Source organism: Theileria equi, chromosome 3 (assembly GCF_000342415.1).
Source record: "Theileria equi strain WA chromosome 3, complete sequence".
Taxonomy (NCBI): Eukaryota; Apicomplexa; class Aconoidasida; order Piroplasmida; family Theileriidae; genus Theileria; species Theileria equi.
The window spans coordinates 2,122,867-2,133,550 of record NC_021367.1 but is presented as its reverse complement, the minus strand read 5'-3'; the positions used below and the strand labels follow the sequence as shown (position 1 = coordinate 2,133,550).

At 33.9% G+C, this 10,684-nt stretch overlaps 6 protein-coding genes across 6 annotated transcripts, besides 3 other annotated features; 5 read left to right on the top strand and 1 right to left on the bottom strand.

Annotated features, from left to right (window-relative positions):
* Positions 1-1,022: 1,022 nt before the first annotated feature.
* Positions 1,023-1,075: a sequence feature (AT_rich).
* Positions 1,036-2,512, top strand: BEWA_010660 (hypothetical protein). The gene has a single exon (XM_004831258.1). It carries the CDS (start codon positions 1,120-1,122, stop codon positions 2,440-2,442), a length of 1,323 nt encoding a protein of 440 aa, XP_004831315.1. The 5' UTR covers positions 1,036-1,119; the 3' UTR covers positions 2,443-2,512.
* Positions 2,487-2,524: a sequence feature (AT_rich).
* Positions 2,525-2,626: 102 nt separating this feature from the next.
* On the top strand, positions 2,627-3,406 carry BEWA_010650 (hypothetical protein; the record flags this gene model as incomplete). The annotated part of the gene is made up of 4 exons (XM_004831257.1): positions 2,627-2,845; positions 2,885-3,037; positions 3,074-3,158; positions 3,195-3,406. The coding sequence occupies 4 exons, from the start codon at positions 2,627-2,629 to the stop codon at positions 3,404-3,406; spliced, it is 669 nt and encodes a 222-aa protein (XP_004831314.1).
* Positions 2,847-2,874: a sequence feature (AT_rich).
* A 205-nt stretch (positions 3,407-3,611) lies between the features above and the next one.
* BEWA_010640 (pentatricopeptide repeat domain-containing protein) lies at positions 3,612-5,181 on the top strand (the record flags this gene model as incomplete). Its single annotated transcript, XM_004831256.1, has 2 exons — positions 3,612-3,990; positions 4,025-5,181. 2 exons carry the CDS (start codon positions 3,612-3,614, stop codon positions 5,179-5,181), a joined length of 1,536 nt encoding a protein of 511 aa, XP_004831313.1.
* A 209-nt stretch (positions 5,182-5,390) lies between these two features.
* On the top strand, positions 5,391-8,215 carry BEWA_010630 (ATP-dependent Clp protease ATP-binding subunit, putative; the record flags this gene model as incomplete). The annotated part of the gene is made up of 4 exons (XM_004831255.1): positions 5,391-5,799; positions 5,834-6,663; positions 6,699-7,999; positions 8,032-8,215. 4 exons carry the CDS (start codon positions 5,391-5,393, stop codon positions 8,213-8,215), a joined length of 2,724 nt encoding a protein of 907 aa, XP_004831312.1.
* A 49-nt stretch (positions 8,216-8,264) lies between these two features.
* On the top strand, positions 8,265-9,041 carry BEWA_010620 (vacuolar protein sorting 29, putative). Its single transcript, XM_004831254.1, has 2 exons — positions 8,265-8,579; positions 8,622-9,041. The coding sequence occupies exons 1-2, from the start codon at positions 8,315-8,317 to the stop codon at positions 9,017-9,019; spliced, it is 663 nt and encodes a 220-aa protein (XP_004831311.1). The 5' UTR covers positions 8,265-8,314; the 3' UTR covers positions 9,020-9,041.
* Positions 9,028-10,276, bottom strand: BEWA_010610 (hypothetical protein; the record flags this gene model as incomplete). Its single annotated transcript, XM_004831253.1, has 4 exons — positions 10,170-10,276; positions 9,621-9,966; positions 9,278-9,585; positions 9,028-9,239 (listed from the first exon to the last, which is right to left on the bottom strand). The coding sequence occupies exons 2-4, from the start codon at positions 9,935-9,937 to the stop codon at positions 9,028-9,030; spliced, it is 837 nt and encodes a 278-aa protein (XP_004831310.1). The 5' UTR covers positions 9,938-9,966; positions 10,170-10,276.
* Positions 10,277-10,684: the final 408 nt, after the last annotated feature.

Sequence of the window (10,684 nt, the reverse complement as noted above, 5' to 3'; positions counted from 1 at the left end):
TCTAGCTGCAAATAAAGCAACAATTATAATTCTAAGTAAAGAAACTCATCCTTAAAGTAAATATAAGTTAAAACTTATAACATATTAGAACATAAACGCATTGTAGTGACTTATACGATAAAATTAGGCTCTCCGAGTAATGATTTGTGATATAATGGTAGATAATGGAATAATTCAGAAAGAATCCACTATTTTAAGGAGATTCAGGTGGCATTATATATATGGAGTGATTCAAATAAAATAGAATACGAATATACTACCCAAATATAATACAATAACAAATGATATAACAGTAAATCTAAAATAGTAGCATGTTTTAGAATTCAATTCAATTATAAAATAACAACGGGACAATTTGAAATGAATATAAATACATAACCCGGTGCTCACCCAAACTTGTAACCAATGTGCAATATACAGAAGCATAACATCGATGGGGTGGTCAAACTGAAATATGCTAATTAATTCTTATAAATAAGAGCTCATACACTGTCTAATAGATTGACCTAGTATTAATTCTAGAAGCACGTCTGACATAAATTCGTTTTGATATATTTACCTTGACTTTCAAGATACACTACCGACATTCTAAAGTCAAACAATTTAAGATACACTCTCTATTTCAATACACCCCTATTTATGGTATAAATACCTAAATTATTCATTGCTAGCTAAAACGCCAAGCTACCTTCTATAATATGACATTGTGTATACATTTCTAGGCATTCATATTATTGCCAAAATATATTTTATTCATATTCGTCTTATATTATAGTTATGAATAAATGACTCAAATGTGTTAATCTGGTCTTATGTTCATTGCTCGTGGTGCATCAAGGGTAATACCTAGAAATGTAGAAGAACATTTAGGATAAGTACAAACGCATTCATCTCAATAATAAATCCATAAAGTAATTAAGATTCTATCGGTAAAGTATGAGCATACTGTTTATAACATTCCTTTGCACAACATTGGTAGAATCTTCATACATCGGTTGATGGCGCATACAGGACCCATTTACATATAATAAATATATATTAAATCATTAAATAATAAAATTTTAATATTATTTTAGTTTTCATGCTTAAATATATCATATTTCGGTATGGTTTGGGGAAATGTCTGATAGTACCTGGAGAGAAGCTATTGATATCGAACATTTTGACTTTCAAAAAATCACTAGGAAGAATAAGAATTTTCCAGAATCTGTATTGTTGGATGAAAATAAGAATTTCAATTCCGCTGATGATGCAGGAGATCCTATGGAAGCACTAACCACAGCAGATTCTAGAATTTCTGATCACGTAGAAGCGTCAAATCCTACTAATCGCTGTGTTTCTGATGATACTGTCGGTTCTGTAGTAAATGATTTTGAAATTAATACACCATGTAGTTATAACTTGGACGAAAATTCACTGGCTTATACATTCCAAGATGGAACTTCAAAAAAACCAAATTCTGGATTTGGCTTATTTTTAGGCGCAATATTTAATAAAATAGACCCAAAGTTAGCTTTCTTCATGTTAATTTTTGTTATTACGAATTCGGCTCAACCATTACTGATCTGTTTACTTAGACAGCATGGTGGAACTCCGAACGGAACATATACGTTTCTCATTCCAACGTACGTAGCAATGATATGTGTGGGCATATATCCAACAAAAAAATCAATATTCGAAGAAAATTGGAGATATCCGATAATGCTCTCCACGTTGGATATAATACATCAGGTGATCGAGAAGGCTGGACTAATATACTGTGGACCATCAATATATTCAATTGCATCTAGCACTAATACAATGTTCCTTGCTATGTTTGCTAAACTTATTTTGAACAAGGAGATTACAAGAACAACATGGCTCTCAATCAGTCTCATATCAGGATCTTTGGCTGTTACTGGTATTGGGCATTTCGAACAAATAACATATTTCCACATTTCTGGCTTTTTCCTTGTCGTTATGGCGGCTCTTGTGAATGCTCTGAATTCAACTATAGGAGAAGATCTACTGAAACGGGAAGAAATAGAAGGTCCCAACTTAGTTTGTATGATGGGAATAGTCTCGTTTTCCGCGTTCTTTGTATGGTCATGTTTGTGGACCATTCCTCAAAGGCGCAAACTTTTCCCTACAGAAGGCGAGTTGAATCCATTTGATATCATGAAAGTTCTGAACATACTTGGAGTCCTATTCATTTCAAATTTTGGTAGATCATCTGTCTATTATTATATCATGAAGAATTCTGGTTCTGTAAGTTGTGGTGTACTGAAGGCAATACGTATTATTATCGTTGTTATCGGTGGACATGTCATGTTTTCGTGTACTGATAAGACCCAGACAATCACTATGGCTAAAGTTCTTGCCTCTGTTATATGCTCAACCGGTGTAATTATATATTCCTTGGAGAAGTCTGGCTGGAGAGCTGCGAAGGTCTCCGATCAGTGATTACGAGTACTAACCGGACCAATCAGAGATAAATGTAGTACTTCAAATTATAATTAGTATAAAATATATTTAAGTTTTATTTCTGAATCTTTTGTATTGCGTTGAGCTGAGTTGTCATTCTATTAAAGAGGTGAGGAAGTGGTGGACAGAACTTTACACTCTAACGCTAATTTATTTAAACTAAATGACAGGGTTTGATAATACGAATCCTACAATATATCAACGACCGGATGCTACTACATCGTCTGTTGGTGGAATTGATAAGTTATCTACGTATAATAAATGTTATTCTGCTTTAAGTTATGGCCAATCATTTTTAAAGGAAGATGGGTCTAAAGACGTAGATAGGACAATTGTAGAACTTCTTTCTCCTACTATATCACACGATTCGTTTGACAAAAATGTTTATATAATAAATATCTAAAAATATATCATTTTGCAGGAAATTTTTGATATTGTAAGAAGTATAAAGGATCCAGAATATTCATATTCCCTTGAGGATCTAAAGGTTATAGAAAGGGACAATATTGTTATCAATGATGAAACGTCAACTATCGCAATATATTTCACGCCAACTGTACCACATTGCTCTCAAGTATGTGATAATTAGTAAATGTAGCTAATATTATAGGCAACTTTGATAGGATTAATGATTTATGTCAAACTTGTCCAAAGCCTGCCGTTGCATTTCAAAATAGATGTACAAATAACAAAAGGTATTCTATATACTACAAACTATAACAAATTTCAAGGAACGCACGACAACGAAGATGCGATTAACAAGCAGTTATTGGATAAGGAACGCATCTCTGCTGCATTAGAGAATCCTCTACTATTCGACCTAATAAATGATGGTATGGTTGTTTGTCTCTCCTACCTGCACAATATTAAACATTTTATGAACAAAAATTCAGGAATCTATAACGAAATGTCACATGAATATCTAATAAGTCCGAACTGGTAATGATTTATTGACATCTCATTCATATTTACCTTAAATCGATTATCCATCAATTTAATTAACTGTTTACACACTAATCCAGTGTACTATATCATTCTTAAATCTCTTAACCCATTTTAAGCATTTTGTTTGTCATATATTATTAACTGAGCTAATATATTACTTGTATACGGTGCTACTCACGTTTCTCACTCATTTTGCCAATGTGATGAATTTAATTCCATTTTGTATCTTTTTAATTATAGAAGGACCGAATAATACTTACTCTATAAGGTCGACTTTTACAGACAGGTGTCCAGGTTCGAAGAAGCAACAATCCTTTTTAATAAACAAACAAGACTCTATTTCTGGGGATAGATTGAGAAGTTATTATGGTTCAACTAATCTATACATATCCAAGTATCTGCTCAGAAACGAATCTGAGGAGAAACTTATGCATGATACTAACCATAGCTCAAAGGAAGAAAATTTGAACTATGTCACAGATGAAGATACATGGAATATGACAGTTGCCATTTCTCAAAGTAATACTATTGGTCTAGATTGGGTTAAGGTTATAGAAACACTTCAAACGTCACCTAACTGCTGTAAGTTTATACTGTGATAATAACACTGATTCAGCTGTCGACCCACTAACTATTGCTTACAATTCAGCATTATCAGCAGCAGAAAGGAATATGAATGCAGATTTATCCCTATCCATACTTTCGGAGATGAAAAGGTCTGATAAAAAAATAATCGATGCCGTTAGTTATAAATGCGCAATACTATCATGCACCAAGGCTGATCGTGTAAAGGAAGCTATGGAGCTGTATAAAGAAATGTTGGAATCTGGATTGACGACAGATCATGGAACCATAAGAAGTTTACTCTGGTTATTATCTAGACATGGCCATGGTGATTTCTCCCTTAAACTTTTAGAGACCTTGAAGAAAATAGCATATATATGCAACAATAAACAGATCCTTATTCAAAATGATTATGTTTATACTATTGAATCGTGTATTAAAACAGAAATGTTTACAGTAGCATCTAACATATACCAAGAATTAAAATCGCTAAAGTCTTTTCAAATGACCAAACACTTATTTGATTCCGTAATGAAAATATGCTATCATACATCAAATTATAATCTTGCTATCGAAGTTTATTCCGATATAATGAAGGAACGAACTTTTTATTTCGGCATCGCGGAGTACCACATTTTAATGAACATCCTTTTGATGAATCATCAATTTGAGCAAATCAACTATATTTGGAAAGATATATTGAACAGTGGAATAACTTTGGACTATACTATATGTAACATTGCTTTACAATCATACTCCACTAGTGGAAATTTTGAAGAATCATTGGAAATTCTCAACATTATGGAAGGGAGGAACTTTTTGTCTGGAAACTTTCAACCATATTTACTTGCAATAAAATCGTGCGAACAGTGTGGAGAATGGAAACTGGCGACTAAAATATTACGTATGGCCCAATGTTATAATGGGTATTGCACAATAGAATTGTATAACGCTGTATTGTTGGTTTGTTCCATAGCCCAAGAATGGGAAACAATGTTGTCATTATGCGAAGAAATTGAAGCTAAAAGCTCGAAGGAAATGAAAGATGATGGAAGAAATGTTTTATTACAACTGAATGGAGACACAATTGCATATATGATGATGTGCTATTATCACACAGATGAAGTAAAAAAGCTAAAATCGCTCTCAGCTCTATGCGTACCGGATACACGACTATTAGTAAAGATTAGAAATGCTATATCTACCTAGAATTGTAATTATATATTTTATTGGGAAATGTTCTCAAAGCGTCTGTCCTCTGCTCATGGAATCTTGTGCTCTGCACATGTAACTGAGTAATTCCACTATAACAACTCATTTTATCGCAAATTTTAACAGAATTTTATATATTGTTTATTTATATCTAATGGTCTATATTTACTTTAGTCAGCTTGTTTTAACAACGGAAATGTCGTGAGATGAATTATTCACGTTGCAAATTTCTTGTTTTAATATTTTGGATTGTAAATCATTCATTACACTCTGGATGCTTTAAATTAACACGGCTTAATCGAGATTTTACACATTCTCCACTCTATAAGGGTGAATTGTGTAAAAGTAAATATTGTTCTGGACATTACTCGATTAGAAGTCGTGTAATAGGACCATTATTTTTAAATTTTGATAATTTTAGTGACAATGCTGTGAAGGTATTGATGTTATCGCAGGAGGAAGCCAGAATGACCTCTCAACCGCAAATAGAGACTGCGCACATTTTTCAAGGATTAGTTTGTTTGAATAAGGGTTTAGCTTCTAAAGTTCTTACTAATTTTGGAGTTAATGTCACCAACGCCAGGGAAGCTTCTAAGCAATCTTTGCTCGATAGAGGTTGGTTTATAATCTACGAATAATAATTTTATAGAACAACCTAGTGAAGTAGATGAAATGCTCACATTTTCACATTCTTCTAAGAAGGCTCTAGAGCTTTCATCTTCCGAAGCTGAACGTCTAGGAAACTTGACGATAGAAACCGAACATATACTCTTAGGATTGCTGAGCGTAGAAGATGAAATAATTAGATCCATGCTAAAAATATTGAATATCTGCTCAGAATCTATCGTAGAAGCAATACTAAAGGGTATTGCGGAACAGAGGGAGCAAGTAATAAAGAAAAATAGCGAGAAAGCACCGAATAATCTTACAACATATGTCTATATGTCCGCCCAAGGAGTTGGTCGTACAGAATTAATGCAATCTTCGATATCATTATTCACAGTGGATCTGACTGAAAAAGCTGAACGTGGATTATTGCCTACAGTTATACACAGAGATAATGAAATTGAGAGATCCATTATAACTCTATCGAGAAAAACCAAAAGAAATCCCATACTTATTGGTGAACCAGGTGTTGGTAAAACAGCCATAGTTGAAGGAATCGCCATGAAAATACTGAAGGGGAATCTCCCTCCACATATGACTGGTAAAAGAGTTTTACAACTTGAAATTGGATTATTAATTGCTGGAACCAAATTCAGGGGGCAATTTGAAGAGAGGCTAACAAAGCTTATAGATGAAATAAAGTCTTTAGGTAACATAATTTTGGTTATAGATGAAGCACATATGTTAGTTGGTGCGGGATCTGGTGACGGTGCTCTTGATGCTGCGAATTTGTTAAAACCATCTCTTTCAAGAGGTGATATACAATGCATCGCAATTACTACCCCAAAAGAATACAAGAAATATTTCGAAAAGGTTTGAAATCTTATATACCATTTATAAATGTTTAGGATGCGGCGTTGTCCAGAAGATTCCAGCCAATTTTCATAAATGAACCCAGTGACGATGAAACCCTTAAAATCTTAAATGAGCTAAGTATAACTTACGGAAATTTTCACAAAGTAAAATATACATCAGAAGCAGTTGATATGGCTGTAAAATATTCGAAACAATTCATTAACGATCGGTATCTGCCTGATAAGGCAATAGATATATTGGATGAATCTGGATCATTAGCAAAAATACAATATCAAAAAAGGGGTTCTGAAGACGATATTGATGAAACTACAAAAGGTGAAAATACTGGACTGGAAAATAAAACTCCAAATGAAAACACTTCAACTTACAATTCCTGCAACTTAGATACTAATAACCAAGTAAACATTGAATCACCAAATAATATTCTCGGATTAGTGACTCAGGAACATGTCTCTGAAGTTGTATCATTATGGACTGGAATACCTTTGAAAAGACTCACAAGAGACGAAATGGAATGTATCAGAAATATGGAATCTGAACTTCATAAGATGATAGTTGGTCAGGATGAAGCGGTTAAAAATATTTGCAAGGCAATAAGACGTGCAAAGACACACATTAAGAATCCACAAAGGCCTATTGGAAGTTTTCTATTTTGTGGGCCTCCCGGTGTTGGAAAATCAGAAGTGGCAAAATCACTTACAAAATATATATTTGCCAAGGAAAACCTCATAAGAGTGGATATGTCAGAATATAGTGAATCACACAGTATAAGTAGAATATTAGGGAGTCCACCTGGATACAAGGGACATGATTCTGGTGGACAATTGACAGAGAAGATACGGCATAATCCCTACTCTGTTATCATGTTTGACGAGATTGAGAAGGCACATAGTGATATACTGAATATTCTTCTCCAAATTTTGGAAGATGGTAATGTAACAGATGCTAAAAATCAAATGGTTTCGTTTAAGAATACGATTATCATAATGACTAGCAATCTAGGATCCAATGTTATTCAAAGAGCATCCAAAGTTTCCAATACGTTTGGGTTTAATGTAGACAGTAACTGTTCAACAGATTATACTAAGATGAAGGCGATTGTGTTGGAAGAACTCAAGTCACATCTTCTTCCAGAGCTAATAAACAGAATCGACGATATAATACTCTTCAAACCACTTACCGATACAGAATTATACGAGATAACCGGTATCATGCTAGAGGATTTGGTTAAAAGGGTACACAATGCGGGCATAACTATAGAATTTGATGACAAACTCAGAAACCACATACTTAAACTACCAAGGGATGAAAATTGCGGAGCCAGACCACTTAGGTAAGATGTTTATAGTAAATAAAAACTTTCAGGCGCATAATTACAAACTTTCTGGAGGATAAACTGGTTGATTTCGTTTTATCACGAGAATTTGACAGTAAAATGAAATATCTGGTTACAATCGAATCTGACGATGTAAAGTTTATCAAACATGAAGATGTAGTTAATAACGTAAAGTGTCATCAAATGGAAGAGATTACAGTTTCCACGAAATAGAATTATACCAACCACAACTTACACACTTCCCCATTAGGACGTTAATTCTAGATAAAATAAACTTAACTTATCTCATTAAAATGTAAAATATTTATAAATATGGATATAACTAAAAACGACGGTGACTTGGGTGAACTATTGATGATTTTGGGGGATTTGTATGTCCCAAATAGGTCTTTGGTTCTTCCATTATGTTTCAAAAAACTTCTAAAAACAGACAAAATTAAGAGAGTTATATGTACCGGTAATGTTGGATCAAAAGAGATGTACGATGAACTCCTAGAGATATCACCGACTTTACACATTGTACAAGGAGATTATGATATTAGATCCAAATATCCTGAACAACTAATAATCAGTATAGGTAATCCTATATCTAATTCTATTTAATGTGGTATTTACTCAGGAAATTATAAAATCGGTGTTATAAATGGGTACCAAATACCCTCTTGGGGGAATAAGGAGCTATTACTCAAACGTGCGATGGAAATGGAAGTGGACTTGTTAATTCATGGGCACAGTCATATAAGTGATATTTATAAGTACTCTGGGAAAGTCTTTGTAAATCCTGGCTCAGCAACTGGTGCATTCCAACCATGGCAACCAAACGCAATACCCACATTCATGCTTATGGCTATCCAAGGTCAAAAGATAGTCATATATGTGTATGAAGATCACAATGGTGAGGCTCAAGTAATAATGACGGAAGTGGATCAATTGGAAAACGAAAAGGTCATAGAGACATCGGCTCAGCTCGTGATGCCACAGGTAAATCTAGACATAAACCATCATGAAGTACATTAAGTAATAAATTAATAATATGGTACCTGGCTAGATGGAGTCATTCTGGTAAATTTTTCGACCTGTTGTTCTACGTCGTTGGTTAGTTCAGTCTCCTGCAGTGATGGTGATATATATGTGACCTCGGGTTCGAAATAAAAGGACCAAAGAGTAACTGCCGAAAGAGAAAACAACAAAAATGGAGTGTAGATTGTTCCAATTCTAAACAAAAGTACCAAGAATTCTGAAAAAATAATGCATAAAAAACTAAACTTTACCAACCAGAAAAGCCTGTTAAAACAAAACAGACACCATTGAGATAGGCATGTAAATCACCAGCACCTTCATCATGATAAACCTCCAAGAGATAACAAGCTAGACCGTATAGGATACACGCAAAAGCGTGTATGATTCTTGTAAATACGAGAAATACCAGTTCACTACTGCCCTCATTGAGATTAATATACCATCTTTGGGTGTAAAATTTCGCAATGTAGAGGTAAAAAATAAATTGCAAGGTTGAGCTTATGGTATCAAGAAAAGCTGCTAAACGCAGGATCTTTGAACCAGAGCGATACCCTCTAGCCCAACTGCATGTTTATTATCAATACAAATTACAGCTTACCCTGCATCATCAGCTAGTATCACCTGAAAGCAAATCAAACATAATGATCCTAACATGTACATCATTGAAAATATTGTCAAATACAATCTAAAAGTTGGATCCAAACGGCTTGACTCAGGCAGGCCAGAAAGATCATAACTGAACACGCCTTTACCATCATAGCTATAATACAAAAAATTTAGTGCAAAAAATGAAGCCAATTGTATTAAAAACCCGAGTCTTAATGATGTATTAAAAAATATAGTAAGGGAAATACAGGGAGCTCTATTTGGAGGAACTCCATCATCCAAATGATCCTTTCTCGTTGATAACCACATTATTACTTATTATGCACTCTTTATTATCCCTGTACGTATTTAGTTATCAGATGTTAAAGAAATAATATACAACAAGTGTGTAAACGAGTAGATAGTGGAGCGATGAATACGACACATGGCAGAGCTAAAATCGTAAATTTGGTTGATTTCAGTAGAAATAAGTAACTACAACGAGATATTATTCAAATGTGTGGGCATAAATATGCAATTTTCACATCAGCAACTTACACACCAGAATAAAATATCCTCTTTGAATTTAAACAACCAACTGCTATGATAATATACAAACAATTGGCACAAAGTATTATAATATCTTAAATGATGAAATATCTATGTATCGTCTGTTGCTAGAGGATCTTTTACTGGCCCCAATTGACAAGGTATGCACAATAATCACAGAGTTAGCCAATGAAATTCATATAGTGCTAAGACAAGTGAAAATATAGTAATGTATGATTAGATATTATCCATCTAGTTTCTCCACAAGTTTCCCTAGTTTTCTCCGAAAACTTGGCAAATCCTGCCTCAGTGGATCCATCGCGGAGAATGACTTCTTTGGACTTGTATCGAAACACTTCTCACGTACTGTAACATTTATACTAATTACATTGAATAATCTCGACTAATAGATTCCGTGAGTAATGTTTATTATTCCGAAAAATTGGGAAAGAGCGGAAGTTCTAGTAGGCAAGACATTATCACCATATGTTCATACTATTCATTTTTATAATGTAATATAACCATTCC